The sequence below is a fragment of the Telopea speciosissima genome, chromosome 3, assembly GCF_018873765.1.
Source record: "Telopea speciosissima isolate NSW1024214 ecotype Mountain lineage chromosome 3, Tspe_v1, whole genome shotgun sequence".
Lineage (NCBI taxonomy): Eukaryota > Viridiplantae > Streptophyta > Magnoliopsida > Proteales > Proteaceae > Telopea > Telopea speciosissima.
The window spans coordinates 51321777-51344324 of NC_057918.1; the positions used below are offsets into that span (position 1 = coordinate 51321777).

The 22548-nt window shown below is 37.8% G+C and overlaps 1 protein-coding gene across 2 annotated transcripts in view; it reads left to right on the top strand.

The window, feature by feature from the left end:
• The first annotated feature begins 16223 nt into the window (after positions 1-16223).
• Positions 16224-22548, top strand: part of LOC122656954 (putative RNA-binding protein Luc7-like 2) — a 60886-nt gene continuing 54561 nt past the window's right edge. For both annotated transcript variants that reach the window (XM_043851659.1, XM_043851660.1), the window contains exons 1-4: positions 16224-16492; positions 17687-17739; positions 19189-19357; positions 19457-19520. In XM_043851659.1, the coding sequence (XP_043707594.1) occupies positions 16346-16492; positions 17687-17739; positions 19189-19357; positions 19457-19520 (433 nt within the window). In that variant the 5' untranslated portion in view covers positions 16224-16345. The remainder of the gene's footprint in view (positions 16493-17686; positions 17740-19188; positions 19358-19456; positions 19521-22548) is intronic.

The window sequence follows — 22548 nt, forward strand, 5'->3', positions numbered from 1 at the left end:
CTAGTTATCACCCTTGCTCTCTCTCTCCTCCAACTTTTCAAGGGCACTTTTAGAATTCTACTTGGGATAGATTTCTTTTGAAAGATATTCTCTCATCTATGGAAGGTTGAAAAGTCAAAGATACTTTGATCTCATTGTTTGGAGAAGACATCTACAAAGAAAAGGAAGCACAAGTTAGAATTAGAAAGTTACTTTTTAATAAATAGAGGGTTTACGTATCTAGGATTCTTTTCTCTCCTTTTTTCTATTTTTTTATTTTTTCTTAGGATTCAAGGCAATGTAAAAGAGCAAGGAGAAGATAATATTCTCTTTTCTTAGGGAATATTTCTCCTACCACTTCCCCCTTCTCTCTTCTCCCTTCCCCCTATAAATACCCCTTGCCCTTTGGGTTGTAAGTGAGTTTTTTTTTTTCAGTTAATTTTTAAGTTAGTTCTAGTTCAGTTTTTTTTAAGTTAGTTTTAGTTTAGTTTTAATTCAGTTTTTAGTTCAATTCATTAATGGAATTTCTTCTTTTCTTCTTCTAGTTTTTTGCTTTCTAGTTTTTAGTTTTGATTTCATGCTTTCAATTCCATGGTTGTAATGCTTTTGATTCATGTTTTAATTTTATGTCTTCAATATGGTTGTAATAGTTTTAGTTTAAGGCTTCCTAGTCTAAGTTCTTATGTTGATGACAAGACTTGGAGATTTAGAAGAGGAAGCCATGGTAAGTTTATTCAAGTATTCATGCAAGCAAGTTCAATTCGATTCGGTTCACTTTGCATTACTTTTAAGTTAGTTAAATAGAGTGGCGTATATCTCCTCGTGTTCGACCAGTAGCTACAATTGACCCGTACTCGTGCGGTATTATTTTAACTCAAACAAGTTTTTGGCACAGTTGCCGGGGAGATTATTGTCCACTTTATTTTTCTGATTTTTAAGTAATTCGAAGTGCTTTATTTTATTTTACCTTTTCTTCTAAAAAAAAAAAAAAAAAAAAGTTTTTGAAAACCTCATCTTGTTTCTCTTCTATTTTAAAGACTATGAGCTCAATCTAAAGTCTTTCTTATGCTCAAACCCAACCTCTTTTGGTGTTCCTCATAGGATTAAGTTACCTATGACGCTGCATCTTGACTTGGTTGGGTGGAATGACATATGACTTATCTTTGGAGGTGACCAACTTTGATAACAGGAAAGCGACATAGTGAGAGATTTTGGAAACAGAAACATATAGTAATCCTCCATTCTGATGTAGAGTTGAAACGAAGAAGTTACGCCCATAGGTGGCTCGTGAAGACTATACGAGTTCCCTTGCTGTCAACCTATATGGCAACCTTACAGCTTTGGAACCACTGTTTCGATTTTTGAGGGATAGATGCACTATCTACCTTGGGCTCCCTCTTGTTTTTAGTGAATTTTTTTTCTAGTCTTTTATTTTTCTTTATTTTTTCTAAGGGAGACCTCAATTTGGGATAGGTGGTTAGTTTAGAATAATGGGAGATACACTTCCACATATGATTTTGGGGGAAAAATGGAATTATGCTAAGGCAACCATGACTTTGGAGGAAATGTTTAAACAGGCTAGGGAAGACAAAAGTAGTAAGATAGAGAATAATTTTGCACCACCCCAGTATAATTTTGCTCCCCAACCCAACTATGGGCTTTCGGGAAATTTTGATTGGTCACATCCCCAGACAATCCTTGTTATGGAATGATGCCCTAATCTTTATGGGGGTAGCTATGGTGATGAGAATGTGAGTCCTCTATTTCAGCACAATTCTTTTGGCACTTACAATCAGGGGTGGAGTGAACATCCCAATTTCTTGTGGGATCAATGGAATAACCAAGCTGGACCACCCAATTTTCAATATCATGGTCAGTTTGGTCCTCTAATGCCCAGCCCTCCATTGAATCTCAATGGGCCACGTCTCCTGGAACCATATCACCAACCCCCTGAGTTTCAGAAAATGGGCGAGGAGGCCAAAATGAGTGAGCTTGAGAGGAACGTTGCCCTTTTCATAGAAAGAAGTAAGAATATGGAGAAGCAACTCTCTCAACTGATCACCATGTTACAGGAGGAGGAAATGGGTACATTACCTAGTCAGCTTGAACCTAGTCTATGTTACCAGATTCCTGTTCAGAATGAACCACACCTTACTGATGTTGAAAGTCCACTACCCCAGTTTGAGCTTAATGAGAGTCACTCCCAACAAGATGCTTTTCATGATAATTTATTTGTTGAGATTGAGTCTCCGAAAGATATTAGTGAAGTGAGGTTTGATGAGCTACCTTGGGAAGTCCACCTTTTGCCTGAAATTTTTAATTTTAGTGAGCCTAGTGTTTTTATTGATTTGGAATCTGATTTTCATGATAGCATAGAAACCCAAGAAATTCGATCTCCCCCTCTCCCTTTGGAAAACCCAGGTGATTGTCATTTTGAGGATTCCATTATCTCACATGTTGATTTGTCCAAACCTCCTAGGTTTGATGATTTTATTGAGCAGGACAATGTTAGTCATGATGCTTTTGAAGCATATTTCCATGATCCTTATTTGGCAAACTAAGTTATGCAAAGAGCGGATAGTTGTATTGCTATGATTGATTTGAGAAAACCTCCTATTTTTTATGATTATTTTGATGAGGTTACTGATATTTATGATCCTTTTGATGCTTATTGTGATCCGTTTTTTGTTGATTTTTCAAAGAATGACAGGTGTTCTACATTGCAAACGGGAGAGAAGGGACGGATTTATGGCCTGAGTTTTAATGCCTTTATTTTCCACTGTCCCATGAGGACAGATTTTTCTTCCATATTATTTCTCACTTTACTAAAATTCATGGTCGAGTGTTTTCTGATTCTGAAGCTATTTCTCCATTTACTGGCCATGGATTGAGATTTCTGTTGCTGCTCCTAGCACTTTTTGTAGAGCTTATGACTCTTCATGATCCTCTTTGTTGATTATATCTGGTAAGCCCCTTCATCTCCTCCCTTGTCCTTATTCTTTCTTTTATGCATGCACTGAGGACACTGCATGAATTAAGTGTGGGGGGGATGTTGGGCTTAATTGGTAAATTTTGATTGTGGCAGTAGTTTGGTGTAGTGCATACGTTATTTGATTGCGAAGCAAAAGAAAGAGGGAATTACGTGCCCTAGCATGCGAAATAATAAAAAATCCCTTTTCAAGGACGGTAGTTGGTTTGTATCCGGTGATGGGGATTGAGTTTGAAAATATGAGCATTATTTCATTTGATGGCTAGATTTCTCTATGTGTTTTATGGACCTTTTGATCTTTTGGCTAGTCGTTGAGACCAATTTGTTTGTGACAAGGCAAGGCATGAAAGTGAAAGAAAAAAAAAAAGAAATGAAATGAAAGTGGAATTCCTTGGGACTAGACAAGGCATTGTGCCTCATGAAGCAGGGTGGCTTGATCGAAATTCCTTGGAAGGAAACTCAAAAAAAACAAAAACAAAAACTCTTGCATCAATGTCTCAATGTCTTATGGATATATGCAAAATGCGAAGCTACCAAGTATTTGGGTGTCTAGTGTATACTCCACCATGTCATTCAGAGAACAGTAGTGGAGTAGAAATAGAGTTTGTGATTGAGAAAGAAAAAAAAAAGGCTTTTACCTTAATGCCTGAAAAAAGAAAGTATGGTCAATAATACTTAATGCCTAAGTCTTTGGTTCCATCGATGCTATAAGTGGTTTACTTGAAGGTGAGTAGTGTTCAGAAAATATGATGAGATCCCTTGATCTTGATGCATGCTTGTTACTTGAATTGATGTGGGATGATAAAATTCAAGTGTGGGGGAACCTTTGGCTCCTTGATTTTTAGTTGAACACTTTTTGGGATTATGTGCACTATCCTACTTATGCCATGATTAAAATTTGTAGCATTTATTTATAATTGAATTTTGGGTGTACATTCACTACAAACACCCACGAGACAGAACTCGTCCACTAGGGGTAACCTAGGGGTTCAAAGGCTTGTTGCACATGCTAAGTGCAACCGTGATTCCTACAAAAGTGAGTTAGGATTTTTTTTTGCATTCTAGGTTAGTTTTTCTTTTTGTTTACTTAAGGACAAGTAACGTTCAAGTGTGGGGGAATCTAATGAGCACATTTATGTGTGAAATCTTAGGGCATAAAACATACATTTTATCACATTGGACAGAGTTACTTCGGTGCTTTCTTGTACTTTTCAGGTTTTAGGTGAATTCTTGTGAAAATGGAGCAAAAGATGCTAAGAATAGCCGGAAGCGCCTAGGAGTCGAGAAAATTAAGTTTGGATTAGCACTGAAAGAATCACGCCAATCAATCAAATTTGAATGTGATTATAGTGGGCCCCTTAGTATAATTTTGAGGTGTTAATAGTATGGATGCGTAGCCCGTCAAGTCAGCTTTGCAACGGTTCAAATGGCACTTGATTCCGAGTTGAAACGAAGAAATTATGACCGTTTCCGTGGATAGGGTTTATTTGTAATTATTGACAGTCGGCCAGGGATAAAATAAAGCGGAAGTTCGGATTATAGGGGCCTTAGCATAATTATCAGAAGTTATCTTTCTGTCAGCCGAAAGATTCCATTTGGAAGGCTCTGGAGCAGTCCAACTTCAACTTAAGATATCTTGGGCTCCCGAACTCCAAATTGGACGAAATTTGGGTCTATTTTGGGTGATTTTTCGTAAGGAATACAACAGTGAGGCCCATATAAGCATCCCATGCTCCACGTTTTTTGAAGGACAGATTTGACATTTCATTAATTGTGAGTGGAATCCTAGTCATCACCCTTGCTCTCTCTCTCCTCCAACTTTTCAAGGGCACTTTTAGAATTATACTTGGGATAGGTTTCTTTTGAAAGATATTCTCTCATCTATGGAAGGTTGAAAAGTCAAAGATGCCTTAATCTCATTGCTTAGAGAAGACACCTGCAAAGAAAAGGAAGCACAAGTTAGAATTAGAAAGTTACTTTTTAATAAATAGACGGTTTATGTATCTAGGATTCTTTTCTCTCCCTCTTTCTATTTTTTTTTTATTTTTTTTTGGGATTCAAGGCAATGTAAAGGAGGAAGGAGAAGAGAATATTCTCTTTTCTTAGGGAATATTTCTCCTACCACTTCCCTCTCCTCTCTTCTCCCTTCCCCCTATAAATACCCCTTGCCCTTTGGGTTGTAAGTGAGTTTTTTTTTTTAGTTAATTTTTAAGTTAGTTCTAATTCAGTTTTTTTTTAGTTAGTGTTAGTTTAGTTTTAATTCAGTTTTTAGTTCAATTCATTAATGAAATTTTTTCTTTTCTCCTTCTAGTTTTTGCTTTCTAGTTTTTAGTTTTGATTTCATGCTTTCAATTCCATGGTTGTAATGCTTTTGATTCATGCTTTAATTTTATGTCTTCAATATGGTTGTAATAGTTTTAGTTTAAGGCTTCCTAGGCTAAGTTCCTATGTTGATAACAAGACTTGGAGATTTAGAAGAGGAAGTCATGGTAAGTTTATTCAAGTATTCATGCAAGCGAGTTCAATTCGATTCAGTTCACTTTGCATTACTTTTAAGTTAGTTAAATAGAGTGGCGTATATCTCCTTGTGTTCGACCCGTAACTACAATTGACCCGTACGCTTGCGGTATTATTTTAACTCAAACAGTGGTCAGCATCTGATGTCTTGGGTGCTATCCCAATGCCATCCTGCTGAATTGAAAAGGGGAAAAAAGAACAGTCCAAATAAACCCCCTCCCCTCAAAGGATAGGAATGATAGGCAATTGGGATGGATCAGGCACGGTACTCGGCATCATGGATGACCCTTCAAAACACTGGTTATTTGACTCACATATGATATACATAATAATATCCGTATGCAGGTCTCTTCTCCTCTTTTATTTCTTTTGGGTTTGGGAGAGGGGGGGGTCCCTTCTTCAGTCTGAAGGTATGGGGGAAAAAAAAACAGCCTCTTATTTTCCTTGCATTGAACCTGGGGGGTATGTGTCAAACCATCACCACCCTTTTCTCCTCTTGAGGGACATCTTTTAATGGGTGGATTAGAAGACTCATTCTGTGAGCATTCGAACATTTTCTTTGAGTGGTCCAAAAGAAAATGACTGGCCAAAAAACTGGTACAAAGAAAGGTTTGGCCTTTCGAGTTTATACAGTATGTTGGAATGGGTGGCTGTGTTGTTTATCAGAGTTTTGTTGGTAATGGTGATTTGGGGTCTCCCAGATCAATTCTGAAATCCTTCTGGAAAGAGGAAGAAGATGATCAAGATGATGGTGTGGCAGGGTAGTTCAATGCCAGTTTGTTGATTCGCACCTTTTATTATGTAGGAATAAACAAGGTGTTAGGTATGTTTGGGGAGTAGTAGGAAAGTACAATTCTGATTTTGTGGTTTGGAATTTGAATATGGAATTATGTTATTAATTTATTAATAATGGTTTTGGTATAAGTTTCAGTATTTGATTTCTTCTATGCCTTATCGTCATTAATTCTTATCATTTTGGATGAAACAATGTTTAATGTGGTTCCGTACAATTTAGATTGTGATTAATTCTTCGTGGTTTTAGATTAAGGAGGTTCAATTCCTTAACACAAAAATAAATAAAGGATAAAACCTCAGCGGGGTGGTTCACTCATTTTCTTATATGGGTAAAAGAGCAAAGACTTGTTTTCCCTTTTTTGTTCTTTTTGGTAAGAATTTGTTCACTTCGATTTATAGAATGGTGCTTGTGCATGGAATAGTGTAATAGGGCTTAAATGAATTTTGGAGAAAAGTTTTCTGTGCCTTCTTTTTACATTTCTGTTGTTTTTTAAAGAGGGGGGAGGGGGTGTTGGGTGGGAGAAAGATTTCATATTTCCTCCCAGCCCTGTCCTGACATACTGTATATTTTAATATGATAATAAAAAGAAAAGCACATGTGCCCTCCCACTCTCATGCAGAGGTCATCGTTGTGCTATCTATCTTTGCAGCAACTTCCTTTTGGTATTGAGTGGAAGGTGGGAATAGGGACAGGTAAAATGCTGTGGGTTATTAAAAGAAGTCTTTAATGGTTTGCTCTAGTTTAGGTGAAGAAACTAGTTATATGACTTCAATCAACTTAGGAGAATGCTTGTTAAGTTACTTACTTCACTTGGATTTGCATGGAAACGTCTTCATATTTCCTTTATTTGATACCTGTTAATGAGTTGATTGGATGGTGGTTTTGTGAAGCACTGTTTACATGGGCTTGTGGTTTTGATGTTGAGCTTGCTTCTGCTTGTCCCTAATTTTGCTGATTCCCTTGTTTTAGATTAGTTGCATTTGTTTCATTCTATTTCATTTGTGGATGGTTAAGGAAAAGAGGTGATGAGGAGTGATTTTTGAATATGGAATCTTGGGTGTACTTATCAATTTTCACACAATGGATCGAGTTAAACTCACAAGGTTTACAACTTGGACAAGGTTTAATCCTGCCTAGGGCTTCCATTGCTATAGTGAGTGATTTTTGGTTCATATGAAAATTACTTGTTTGATTAGTATCACTTTATCACTCACCGACCTCATTTTCTTCTTGCCGTATTTTTTAGTTAGAATTCTATAAGAAACAGAAAATATTGGAAATTCTTGAAACAGAGTTTTCTTTCTTTATTGGCCTCCTTACCTGTTAGTAACATAAAATGTTGGATTCAATCAATTATAGCAAACAGGTTTTTCTCCTCCCCCCCCCCCCCCTCCCTCCCTTCCTCTCATTTAATCCTCCTCTCATTTGTTAATGCAGCTGTGTTCCTAGCTTGTGGACATTCCATGTTGCATTGGCAAATTTTTGCTTGTTTGGAGGGGTTTTTTTTTTTAAATTAATCTGTTATATAAGTGTTCTTAGTAATTGGCTGGACTAGGGACTCTATAAGTCCAACCTTGCTTGGATTATTTTATTCAATTGGTTGGTCTCTTTAGAACACCCAAACAGTTTGGGCAATGGAGGAGGTAGCATTCACACTTGGGGGTTTTATTTTCATTATTTTCTTTAGTAATTGAGTCAGTTAGGGAATCTCCAATATAGCCTACAGCTGGAGAGTGATGGTCACAATGTTAGTGAGAAACAAACTTGCAGAGGAGTCGGATAAAGTGAATCTTTAATAGTTGAGTGAGAGACAAACCTAAACAGGAGTCAAAGGTACCTACTTCCTTGTAATTACTTAATACACACCTACACTAGAAAAAGAGAAATCAATAGCTTGAACTCTTTTGTCAATCTGAACACTGCAGTTAGTACTGATTTGAATGAAGAAAAAGGGAAAACAATAGCTTGAACACAATTTTCAATGAAGAAATGGATTTGCCAAAATGGTTGTTGTCTCAGTCATTAAAATAAGTGAGTCTTTAGTTCAAAAGGAAGAGCACGTGGGATTACACCCATGGGGTGGTGGTTCGATTCCACCAGGACTCGGGAACAAATTTTCCTTTCATTTTTATTGTCTGTAGGACTCGAGAACAATTTTTCCTTTCATTAAAATAGGTGAGTCTTTAGCTCAAACGGAAAAACCCTAACTTTTGAATTAAATGCTATCAATATTAATAATAATAAATGACAACTTCTATTATTTGGCTTGGAGTACTGTCACCACTAGGACTAGCTCTAGACCCATTTGGATCTCATGACAACTTTTATTGGACCATAAAATTTGTAATTACAATGTTTATTTTAATATTTATTATCTAAAGTATATTATTCAAGACAAATATTATTAAAATTTGTCACATTACATGTTCCCAGAAACAGATTTTATCAAGCACCAATGGTGTTCCAATTGTCTTCTAGAAACGTTTCCAGAACAGGTTTACCAAGCGGGTCAAAAACGGTTTCTCAGCAAAAAAAATGAAAAAAACTGTGCTGGGAAAGAAAAAATTGTTCTAGTGTTTCCCAGCACAGTTCCAGAATAGAAACACCCGGTAAGGTTATCAAGCGGGCACCAGGTTTTGACACGGACGAGACATCAGAGTTGAGTAAAAATTTAAACCTGGTCAAGACTCATGTAGACTCGAGGTAAGGTTAAAAAATGGTCAGGCTTTGAGTCACTGGAGACTCTTTTTTTTCCCTTGGTCACAAAGAACTAGACGAGTGAAGTCATCTTTTTAAATGTGATCTAACCCAAATACTAAACCAGTAAAACTTTTAATAAATTTTAGTCCAATCTCCATTCTCCTCTATCCCAATTTCGGTAAGAGAAAGGTCTAGAGATTACTTAGTACCCGCTTGATAACCTTATGAAAAACAGTTTTTGGTGTTTTCGCGTTCTGAGAAACGGGAAAACACCATAAAAAATGCTTGGTAAATGTGTTTCTTAGAACATGTTCTTGGGAGTATAAATCGATAATTTTCGTGCCATGGAAGACTTTTGACAGAACATGTTGGACATGTTCTATCATTTCTAGGTTCAAGTCGTAAAAACTGTGTCCGATATTTTCACATCATTTGCCTTCTCATTTGACCCAACCCATTGTTGTCCTCCTCACGAGCTCTGAAGAAAAACCAGCAAGGAACTCGTTGCCTCTCTATCCATTCATGGCTTCTACTCACCATTTCGCACTTCTCGTTGCTCTCTCTTCTTACTTTCCTCTCTTTTCGTCCCCTCCACAACCACAACCAGGAAACTCACCACTCTAGTTCAACAACAACCCCTGGTTCTTCAATACCACAACGGCCCTCTCCTCAAGGGAAACATCACTGTTCATCTCTTCTGGTACGACAAGTTTACACCTGCACAACGTGCCATCCTCATCGACTTCATCTTATCCCTGAACCACCACATCCCCGCACCTTTCATCCCTTTATGGTGGAAGATAACAGGGAAGTACAAAAATGGTTTCACAAGCTTAATCCTTGGGAAGCAAACCCTCGACGAAAATTGCTCTCTTCCTCTCCAAGCAAGATCGAAAAGCCCTAAATCCAAAGATAAAACCCCATTAACCTGTCTTCTTCTTCTTCCTCTTCTTTTCCCTTTTTTTTTCTTTGTGATTTATCTTGCGATTTTTTACCTTCCTCTCTTATTGTACCTCTTCATCTTCTTCTTCTTGCGTTTTGCAGAAACGCTAAATCTAAAGGTGCAAGCAATAGGTTTATTTATTTATGTTTTATGTGTTTTGATTCAAGGGTTTTACAACCTATGTGGAGCGGAGAATTGTTGAAGCCGTGCAATCTGAATTTTGAATTTCCAAATGACTTGAGATCGATTATCCTGTTTAGAAAGGAGATTGAGGTCGATTATCCTATATGGAGCAGAGAATTGTTGAAGCCGTGCAATTTGAATTTTGAATTTCCAATTGTTGAAGCTGTGCAATCTGAGTTTTGAAATCTGATGGGTTGGCTTGTAACTATATGATGAAAGATTTTTTTGGAGGGAAGATCCTTGGATGGCTTTAGATGCCTATTGTTTGATCTCTGTGATCTCTGTGATTTTTTTTAACTCTGTGATCTCTGTGTATGAATTTTCCACACACACTTTACCCTGCTCATCTGGAAATGTTTCCATAACAGGTTTACCAAGCAGGTCAAAAGTGGTTTCTCAGCACAGAAACGGAAAAAATTGTGTTACTGTTTCTCAGCACAGAAACAACAGCAAGGTTATCAAGCGGGCCCTACATCATGAGACATTGTCGAGCAAAGAAGAGAGTAGCAGGTGGGGTTTGATGGCAGTAGGAGAGACTATCGAGTGATGATGGAGGGTTGCAGGTCAGATTCAATGGCAGTAGGAGAAGCTATTAGTGGCGATGGAGGGTACGTTGTAGGTCTTGAGGTTGGAGAAGATGAGTAGCAGTTCTTGAGGTAGAAGAAGACGGAGGGTTTTGTGAGAGAGGTTTGGGATTTTATCGGGTAACAGTTTTTTATATTAGTATAGAAAATGGTAAAAACATCAAATACTTGTTTCAACTCCTCTCTCTCAAGGCCCCATAGTGGGCGCCAAAAAGTCTCCTGGTGACGTGTGCAACCTACAGGGGAGAAAAGATAAAGAAGTAGCCCAGAACAGACTCTGAGGGGGGGGGACTCTCCGATGTCAAAGTCAGTCCAGCGCACAGATGAATAGTCAGAGAAGGGGTATGGAGAGGAGTAAGTGATTAAGGTTCGGAATATCGCACCTGGGTCCCCCCTTCCCTTTTATACCTGGCATAGTTATTGAGGAGGTTGGTATCTTCCTAGTCTCTCACCTTTTGACACGTAGTAGTGGTGGGGCCGGTTATCTGCCTCAATGAGGGGAGACATCCCTAGTGGGAAACGAGATTCCCTCCTAAGTGTTGTTTGTTGCTTGCCCCCCAAGTCAAGCTCTGTGACCCATGTAGCGTGATCGGTCTCGCTGGCTGCTTGGTTGGATATTGCTACGTGTCGACCGCTTGTTAGTTAGATATTTTTGGGTGTATCACTACTTAACACTCATTGTCATGCATTCCTAGGCAACTAAACTAATATGGAGAGACGTGTAATACACCGATCGAACAACGAACCTTATACACGATACACGAACTACTAGGTGAGTGGGTTTGGGTTTGTTTGTTGTTTTGGGAATGCCTTGCATTTAACATAGAGGTATATCATTGAACATACATGTTGCATCCTTGCATTATTATAATTATGATCGTCAAATGTTGATGTTTATGTGATGTGGTTCTGAATTCAATAATGTATATCGATTTACAGTGTCGAGATATGCCGACATTGGAACCTTATGAAATAAATTGCTATCAAGTGTCATATTGGCCTGTGTGTGTCATGTTGTGCTGGTACTCGGGTGCTAGATGGAATGAGACGTTGATGCACCCAAAATACCTCTCAATAAGATAGGATTATGTAGTATAACTGCAGTTAGGGTTACGTTTCTTATGCTACGATCCTTACCAACATGGGTTTAGGTGTTGGGTAATTAGGGCTCCCTATGGGTCTGAGGAATGATACGAGGCCAGGTCAGGGATGACCATTGGTTATCGGGGTCTGTCTCTAGATGGCCTGGGGCTTCTACTGACACGGGCCCCAAGGTAACAATTGAGGTTTCACTATGGGGATAAGATAAGTGATCCACTGTGTCTCCCGAGTTATTACAGTAGCATATGCCTAGTGACCTAGATTGTGTGTTAGGTGAAAATTTGTTAATAATTAAATACATACTGGATTATTTGAATTTGTTGTGTGTGCATCTCGATCCCCTCACTGGGCTCAATAGAGCTTGCCCCCCTTGTGTACATCTTTTTAGATGTTGATGCAAATGACGGCTACGTGGCGAACTTTGAGGTTCATTCCTCGGATTATGATTTCATTGGTGTTGAGGACCCTGAGTTAGTGACAGAGGATCACGATGATGGATGTCCTTGCGACTTGCGCCTACGAGGCACCATGATTGGGATTGGATCCCTTTTTGATTCTTTTGGGGCCTTGTTGCCCTTTGTATAAACATTCATCGTTATACATGTATATTTTGAGTAGTTATTTTATGGTCAGTTGGGATAACTGTTATAATTCTACTATGTATCACTTAGCCGATTGAACATGTGGTAACTACTATTTAAACTCTTCTGCAACATTTGATCTTCTTTGGAAATGTAATAGTCCTTAATTTTCGCACTCTTATATTCTTGTGATTTTATATTAGTTTTGACTGTGATTCGGATCACTGCATTTGAGACCTTGGTGGTGTTATGGGATGACAAATGTTGTCCTAGTCATACCTTACTTATTGTATTTTATCCCTTATTAGGATGGGGGTGTGACAAAATCTCTATATTGGTATTTAGGCAGAGAGGTGCGGAAGTAAGGTGAGTTGGTAAAATCTTGGCCCCATAAGAGCCGAGGTATAAATCTCCTCGCCAAAGTTTAGCGTCCAATCCACACATGGACATAAGGTGAGTTAGTAAAATCTTGACCAACGAGAGTTGAGGTATAGATCTCCTCGCCAAAGTTAGTGCCTAAGCCTCGTGTAGAGAGGGAGAAATAAATAACCTAAAAAGAAAACAAATCATTAGATAATTTACATCAAAGGAGATTAAAGACCTTAGATGGAAACAAACCATTAGACAAGTCACTCAAGCGAATTAACTTAGGAGGGACATCCTAATCTTGGGATGGCAACTGGCAGTTGACTGATGTTTGGGCATGCCAATATTAACACCTATATATTTGTAACGAAGACTAAAGATTGGCAATCAAGATGACCTGTGAAGATCGGCCCTCTGATAGTTGAGCCAACTCACCACAGATAAATCTTTTTACTCTTACTCCCTCATATCTACCCAGATCTGAAGGAGTATCTAATATAACAAAAAATAGCCCATCAATGACTAGTCGACATGTGGCAAAGCTAAAGCCAAAGCAGTAAAAACCCCTAGGGACTCCACATCCCTATGCAGAAAGGCTTGCACACAACCACAAAAAATCTGCACATTCCACATCCCCATGCAGTAAAGTTTGCACACTCCACCTTCATGCTGATGAACCTAGGCTCTCCACTGCCATGCTAAGAAGCCAAATTCACGCACCATTTCTATTATAAATAGGAAGGTGAAGCTCAAAGATAAAGGAAGTGAGATGATATCTCTTATTGTTCCCAAATCTACTGTTGCTTGGAATTCTGACTTAGGCATCGAAGAGTCCAACTCTATCCCTCTCTTGCGCCCCTCTCTTTCTCTGATTTCAAGTGGTGCATAGTCTCTTGACGTTACGTACGTTCACATTTCAGCGGCAAAAGTTAATAATACTTTATTAATATGACATAATTTTTTTTGGGTAGAATGTATGATATAATATGACATGATATATGTGTATATAGTTGACATTCTCTCCCCAGCTGATAGGAAGTTCATATGCTAGGAGCAAAGAATTTTTTTCTTGGGTACGCAATAGGAGCAAAGTTTTTATGAAATATCATCCCCCTCCCCTCTAAGTATCCATAATATCAACCCAATACCCAAGTTTTGAATAATGATGATGCCCTCCCCTACTTTCCCAAGATTCTATCAACCATACCCTAACCGTATAAAATGTCATTAAGTGATGACGTGTCATGTACAAATTTCTAAAACCCCAAAATACCCTTAATATAATTCTATTCCAATTTTGCCTTCCCCTACTTTCCCTTTTGCCTCTTCTTCTCCCATTTCCTCTTCTTCCTCTGTGCTTCCTCTTCTTCCTCCGCCAGCACCACCATCATCGCCACCACTGCTGCCGCCTCCGATCCTCTTCCACCGCTAGCACCACCACCAGTCTTCCTATCCCTAAAACCATGATCGGAATATCCAAGGGGAAAAAAAAGGAAAATATATAAGAATCTGACTAGTCGTATTTGTTGATTAAATATGATCGTATGATCTGATACTACCAATGGATTGGAAGCTTTAATAGATATATTTTAGACTTCAAAACAACTAAAAAAAAATCAATAAACAAGCTACAATCAAAGGGCATTGGCTCCTAAGATCATCTCCGGCACCGGTTCTGGATCAGCGTTGAGATCTAGAGACACAGGAGCCACGTGGTTCTCCTGGAGGTGATTCTGTTAATGAGTTCAATTACAAGTTCGTGTGTGATTTTGTGTCTGTAAATCCCCTCTTAAGTTTCTCATGATGGAATTAGTTCAGTATGAATTTGAATATTTGATGGGTATCTCTGCCCTTACATTGGGAGCATTACGAATGATCAAATAGGTATTCTCCTTCCGTATTATGTTTGTTTTCTTCTTTAATATTTTTTGCAGTGCACTTAATTGAAAATTTAAGATTTAGAACTGGTTAATAGGGTTGTAGTCGACTGCAAATTGAGGCTATGTAGAATTAGATTCATGGAGTGATGGAGATATTCTTTGCCCCGTTTGTTTGTCGGGAGAGTAGTGGGTTGGGAGGCTATACTCCTGGAATCCCTGAGAGTCTTCCCAATATTATTGTAAAACGGATGGGAAATTGATGAATGAGGTTACCAAAGGAGCCGTAGAAATATGGGAGACGAAAAAATGCAAAGCAAGAAACTCCCAGCAGGCAATTAGATGATCCTACAAGATGGGGAGATGGGTAAGCGTCATCTTGAACATAAAAATCAATAACAAAAAACCTTCCATGGATCGAGGAAGATAAATCTCTCTCTCTCCCTCTATTTCTCTTGCATGTTTCTCCTACTGAGGGAGGGAGAAAGATTGAAAATTGGATGCAGTTTTTAACAAGAAAGATAAAAATAGAGAGAAAAATAGAGAGAGAGAGAGCGAGAGAGAGAGAGAGAGAGAGAGAGAGAGAGAGAGAGAGAGAGTTTCTGGTTTGATGATAGTATTCTCAACGACATTGAAGAACTTTGCAGGATTTACACGATTCTTGATCTTCAAAAGTTGAAATGGGAAAGGTGGGGCAGGGAGGTTCACACTTCAAAACTCGTTCCAACTCCGGCGAGAGGTAAGCACTAGCGATGATGGTGGTGTTGGCGGTGGAAGAGGATCGAAGGCGGCAACAGTGGTGGCAATGATGGTGGTGCTGGCGGAGGAAGACGAAGAAGCACAGAGGAAGAAGAGGAAATGGGAGAAGAAAAGGCAGAAGGGAAAGTAGGGGAGGGCAAAATTGGAATAGAGTTATATTAAGGGTATTTTGGGGGTTTTAAAATTTTGTACATGCCATATCATCACTTAATGGTGTTTTTTAACAGTTAGGGTACGTTTGATAGAATCTTAAGATAGTAGGGGAGGGCATTATCATTATTCAAAACTTGGGTATTGGGTTGATATTATGGATACTAAGAGGGGAGGGGGATGATATTTCCCTTAAATTTTTTATGAAAGTGTAATCACACAAACCACGCACCGATCCCAAGAGGTAAATAATAAGAGCAAAGTTGGCATTTCAACAAAAGGTAGTTTCTTCGGCCTTGTCTGCTTTATTAGGCTTTGTATGGTAACGCTTTTGTTTTTTTTAGTGTTTTTGAGTCTGATCCACTTTTATGTGTTTCTGTGTTTTTTAAGCGTTTTTGGATCCTAAAATGCTCTATATGGTAATGCTACTGATTTTTTTAGTGTTCTTGGATTCGATACACTTTTATGTGTTTATGCGTTTTTTGATAAAAAAATGCTATATGGTAATCTTGAAAAAAAAAAGTTTTTGAAATTAAGAAGAAACAGAAATCTGTATGATGGCATTTAACAAAATCATTTCTTTTGTCTACCAAAAATTACATAATTGCTACCTATTGTCTACCAAAAATCATTTATACTTATTGTTTTTTAAGCCAATTTTTATTTTTAAAAATCTGAACCAAATCAACTGACCCGAGTCTCGTTTCTACTTCAAGAGCCTTCGCCGTGGCAAAAGTTCTTCTCAAAATCACTCTTTCTCTGTACGAAGAGAAATATAAACCCTAAAGCTCGACTGAAGTCTGAAACCTTAACTCTACAAATGGATGCTATAAGGAAGCAACTCGATGTGCTCATGGGTGCGAACCGTAATGGCGACGTAAGAGAAGTGAATCGCAAGTACTACGACAGGGATGTCTGTCGTCTGTTCTTAGTTGGGCTTTGCCCCCACGAACTATTTCAATTAACGGTACAACTTTCGCTTCCCTTCTCTCTCTCCGCTTTGATTCCTTGCCCCTATCTCCTTTTTTTCGGTAGTCGCTTTAATCTATATGAATTCCTTATCATCCTTCAATATTGTGATGTTGAATAAAGTTTGTATGAATTAACTTCCCTAAGTATTTTGTTGTTTGTTATTGAATCATTCCTCAACTTCCATTCTTAGTATGAGATCCTGCAATTTAATGTTTCTGGGTTTGGATAGTAATTACGTGATTTTTTCGGTTCCGAATCAAGTTCTTTTATATTCATAAAAAAAGTGGTTCTTTTATTAGTAAAATTTGTTTGCATTATATTGATGGGACTTTCTTCGTTCCACAAAGCATGAAACTGTTAAGAATGTGTTTTGTTCATTTTTGAATTATTTTTGATAATATATTTTGGTTAACACAAGTTTACTTATTCCAGTTTCTTGTCTGAACCCTAATTGACGGGTCGGTTTTGATTACTTTAGCCTCTTATTGTTGAACAATTTATGTGTAACTTTGAGCTAGCATACTGATGTTGCTTCCAGGGGTGGGAAGGTGTTCTTAACTTTTTGTTCTACTACCAGTAAGCTTGGTTTCATGTCTACTTTGGCATGTGGGTTTAGCATCTATATCATTTATTCCTGAACTTTGCGTTTTCCCTTCTTGACGTGGTTGTTGGAGTACGCTTTGAAACCAGGTGATGCATAGGAACAAATATCTACAACTAAATACTCTAAAAAGGTCAATTGTAAAGCTGCACAAGATATTATCTTTTAACCCACACTTGTATTTTTGTGCTTTGGTATCCATGCCTGGTAACGTTTATGTTATTTGAATAAAACTTTTTATTTCTGAGGGAAAAAATTCTATTATTATCTTTTGGGTTTGGGAACTTGTTGTATTCAATTAGTTTTTTAATTTGTCATCGAGTATTAATCACAATTCAATGAATCGGGATTGGATCGGCTGAATCGGCCACAGTCAATCCCGATTCCGGTCTATCCGATCCAGTTATTTTTCGGAAACTTTTGCTGATTACTTTTGATTCTTCGCAGATTATGGCCAATTCTTCCCGATTCGGTTCCGAATCAGATTAGAATCGGTGGCAATCGATTCTTGTCCCGATTCTTATTACTTGAACCGTGGTATTTATGTTTTTTATATTGACTTATTGCTTTTATTTTGATTTGTTCCAGAAAATGGATATGGGTCCATGTCCAAAGGTGCATTCATTACAGCTGAGAAAAGAGTATCCTTTTTACTTATACTACACAGATTATTCTAACAAAAAAAAAAAGAAAAAAGAAAAATACTGCACTGTATTTATTTGTTTTTCTATTTCAACAAGTACTTAAAATGAGGGCTATGTTTTCTGATTCTTTGAATAACAGCTTTTCATTGTGACGTTGCAGTGGACACCGTTGTTCACCACTTTGTGGTCTTAGCTACAATAAAACTACTTTAAGCATATGGCAGGACATGGGGAAAGAAAACAAGTTAAACCTAGTTTTTCTTGTCCATTTTTTCATATTCATGATCTGATGCAGGTGCACTGCCTTGGACCGACCCAAACCCATTTACGTATCCATGGGAAGATGACCCGGGTGCGGGTCTTTGGGTTTAGTAGGATATTTAAATTATTTAGTTATTAGGGTTATTAATTGGGATTTATCTTGTAATCTTTTATTTTAATAGGTTAATTAAAGATAGAGCTGAATTAGGATTTTATTTTAGTTAGGAGTCTCAATTAGGAGTCTATGTTAATTTCAGTTTTAGATTAGGGGTTTTTATTTTCTCTTGAATACAAGCTTGTAACTGTCGTTTTACTCAGATTTGAATGAAAAGTTTGAGTTTTGTTACCAGATTGGTACAAATCAGGTTGTGCGACCTCTTCTCCCCTCTTCTAGTTTCTCTTCTTCAGTTCTTCTTCTCTCTAAACCCGTCTCACCTCTCTCTTTATTTCTCCTTCATTACCCATCATCTTCCTTTATTTTTCATTATTTACCTTCACTACAGATACCCTGTTCTGACTAACGTGATTTGCGGCCCAGGTGTAGGCATCAGTCTCTACTTCCTCTCTCTTTTCCTCTCAGGTTTGAGTCAAAGGCAGCCCACCCTTGGGCGAACAAACCCTTAGAGTTTCATCCCTTGAAACCTGTCCCGTGGTGAGAACCAAGCCATTACAGAGAGCTGTTCCTATTTTACCGCCAGAACATATTGCAGAAGTTGAATATCTTTTTTTCATGCATTGTCTTAGTTGATTGCTTGCAGGTTTCAAGAGAGTTGTGTCCAGCGATTCTCCCTTTGAAATTTCTGGCCGAACCATGGCCATATGAGTAGGAATCTAGTACCTGAATCCCAGTCATGCCTTCTGCATTGTTTGTCTATCGTGAAGTTGAAGACAAACCTCAAGGTTGTTATTTCAATTTCGTTATCTAGTTTTCTAGATTGAACCTTCACTTTGCCCTTTATTACCCACTATCCCTTATTTTATATGTGATTCCAAGTTTGCCCTCCCATCACTTATGTAAGTTTTATTCCTTTGTTTTGCTTATTGTTTTCTTTTGGATTTCCATTAATTACAAAATTGCTATCAGCCTTGCTTAGTTGAATTATATTATTTGGGTGGGCCCATAACAGATCCAATAAGGGTTTGGAGGCCCGGATTTGCATTACGATCCTTCCTGAACCTCTATAGATATGAAGAAGCCAAAGCAAAAGGTACTGATAACTATGACAGAGATTTAGAGGATGTTATTGACAGGCTTATTGTTGAGTGTGATCGGAAAATTACAAGAGCCCTTAAGCGCCTAGAGGATGAGGATGCAAAAGCTGCCATTGCTATTTCTGTTTCTGAGGTGACCCAGGTAAAATGGTTATAATTCTATGAGGCCATATGTTGGCTGCATCTGAATTTATCTGTGATTTTCTGTAGAGAAAATATAAATTTGCTATTGATACTGCAGTCGCCTGAGGTCTTGGAATTGTCAAAGCAAATCAAAGAAAAGTTGAAGGAAGTTGATCAGCTTGGTAAGATTGCCCTCATAAACTAGCAGTGCATTTCGTTGGTCTGTTTTACAAACATTTGCTGCTGGGAGATGATGTATTTTGTTTAAGTGTATTGTGTATTGTGCCACTGAGTAGAGAACACCTCGCTTTATTGTTATTGATCTTTTTAACATTAATATCATGAAATCTATGATCAATAAATGTTGCATGTTGAAGTTTCCTTTCCCCACCCCCACGTAGTGTCTTCTAGCTATAGTTTGTTTGTACAAAGTGTTAGATAGGACCAAAATTTTTATTAGTGAAAGATATGCAGCTTACTTATTGCTGTGAAACGAACTCTGAAATGACCTGGACTTTACATAGTTTTTTCTTTGGCGCAAGACCAATCTAGATAGGCTGCTTTAACATTATACGATACACATTTCACGTGAGTTGCATTTGATGAGATTTCTCTCTTTATTCTTCTTCTCTAGAGAGTTTTGGCCTTGCTGCCAGATTAAAGGCTGCCCGAAGTCTTTCTAATATAGTCCTAGATAGACAAAGAATCTACTAGGAGCCAAGTAACCAGGACCTTTCAAACAGCTGGCCGATTGGACAGGTCTGAGGATTTAGGTCAAGTTTTAGGGTTAGGTTTAGGGTAATGGGGGTAAGTCTTATGTGGTAATGCTAGGCAAGGTTAGGGGAGTCTAATTAGCTAGGATTAGTGAGGTTTGAGTGAAAATTTAAAAATCAGAAAATTATGGTTTCGAAGGAAGGGGGTGATGGAATTTAGGGTTTAGAAGTGGATTTAGGACTAGGGCTTTAGGTCGAGTCTTCTAGGGGATGAGAAGGACACTCGGCCAAGGTTTGATGGTTAACTGATGGCTGGAAGTGCTGGATCTGTATTTTAGGGTTTTGGGGAATTAAGTAGGGATGAGGGGAACTAGGGTTTTAATGATGGGTTTAGGGCAGAAGCTAGGATCGAATGGAGGGGTAACTGTGGGGATGTTGTGGTCGAAATTTGAATGAATTCTAATGGTGGAATAGGCTGGACAGACTTAAGATGAATTAGGGTTTAATGGATCAATGAGGATTAATAGAGGGGGTGATAGTGGAGATTGATTGGCTTAGGTTGGAGGATTAGGAGAAGAAGGTTGAATGCTGAAACAGTAAACTACTTACTGGAGTTGCAGGTCTTAAATGGCAGCAGCTTTGAAGATAGAAAATAGAGCCTCCCGATCTACAAGATACAAGGAGTCGATTAGAGGTCCACCAATCCCTTCACCTTGATGAAGTCCATGAGGCAGCACTCACAATGGAGCAAGGCAGCAGCAGTAGCAGCAATAGTAGAAAGCTTGAATATTTTGAAAATCTGAATTATGGGGGAGCCTCCCACGTTTAACTTTATTTATAATACGAAGGCCAATGGCCAAACACCTAATCAGCTTAGGAATTTGAATCCTAAAGCTGGAATCCTATTACAAAAGCAAATCACTCCCTCACGTAAATCGTGGAGGTGGTGGGACACCTTAATTAAAAGCTAATAACTTAAAAGACCCCCTAACAACCAATAGAAATAAGTCACCTAACAACCACTAGGAATAAATCACTTAAATTGGACCATGGTCTGAACCAGTTCAATTTAAGTTTACAAAATTAGACTAAGTATGGAAAAATAAACTAAGTATGAAAACTTGCAAAATAAAACTAAGGCTCCAAAAATCGGCCCTTCTCCTAGGGCTGTTTCTTCTTCTTGCGGATGCTTGGACCTGCATCACTTTCCATTATAACTTCCAAGGTTTCTTCTGTGGCATTGGAGATGAAAGTCTGCCACGATAAAGAAATCCTTTGGTTTTGCTATTATTGTCTCTGGTCCTTTCTTTAACTCACTTGTCTCAGCAAAAATTATGAATGCATCGTATCTTGGTTTTTTTTTATCTGATTTTTTGTATACAGCCTATTTTTGACATTCCAAACATGAACTATTTTGTCAAAAAAAATGTTACTTGTGGTTTTTGACTCACCCAAGTTTACTAGTGTACGTACAGTGTACTGAAAAATCATAGTTGTCCAGACAGACACTTATTTATGCTGAATATCATTTAAGTAAATGCTATTTCTTTTTCTTAATATATTATTTATAAATAAGCAAATACCCCCTATTTGAATCCAATAAAATAGTTAAAAAATAAAATTCTGAAAGGATAAAAAGTCAATTCCCCAGTTCAAGAACAAAAATTGTATTTTCGGCGGTAAGTGCAATTTTCAACTTTTAAATACTAGGGTTTTTCTCAAATGTAAAAATTCCATAAATCTTAATATGGTAAAACATTGTTAAAAACCAATAGTGCAGTAAAATATTCCTTTGTTTTGATGTCTAAAAAATTATTTTCATTTAGAGCGTTTTAAGCAGCATTCACTCACACCAAATAAGGTTTGGCCGAAACATAACTCCTTTAATATAAATCAGATTTAAGTAATATATGATTTGTATGAAAGCTTTGTTGGAAATATTTCCATCAAATCCAATATTTCTTAAATCTGATTTATATTGAAGGAGTTATGTACCTGTCAAACTTAATTTGGTGTGCGCAAATGCTGTCAAAATCGCTTTGAAAATATTTGAGAAAAACCCCAGCATTTAAAAGTTGAAAATTGCACCTACCGTCGAAAATCCAGTTTTTGCTCTTGAAATGGGGGGGTTGACTTTTTATTCTTTTGGAATTTTATTTTTTTAACTTTTTATTGGATTCAAATAGGGGGTATTTGCTTATTTATAAATAATATCTTAAGTAAATGAAATACCTAATATATTTCATTTACTTAAATGATATTAGGCATAAATAAGTGTCTATGGCCTAGTTTTTGGCATAAATAACTCCTAGTCCTGGTTTCATCCCAGGTTTCCTTAAGTTTCGATGGGCATGAGTGTTGAATCTTGCGAAATGTGGGTTGTTTCGGTCGAAACTGGTCAAAACCAGTATTTCTTTTTTACTCCTCCCATATCTCGTCTCGGTGGGTTCGACAAGTTTTGACTGAATTCTCTTCCATGGTTCTAATACTTGAGTTT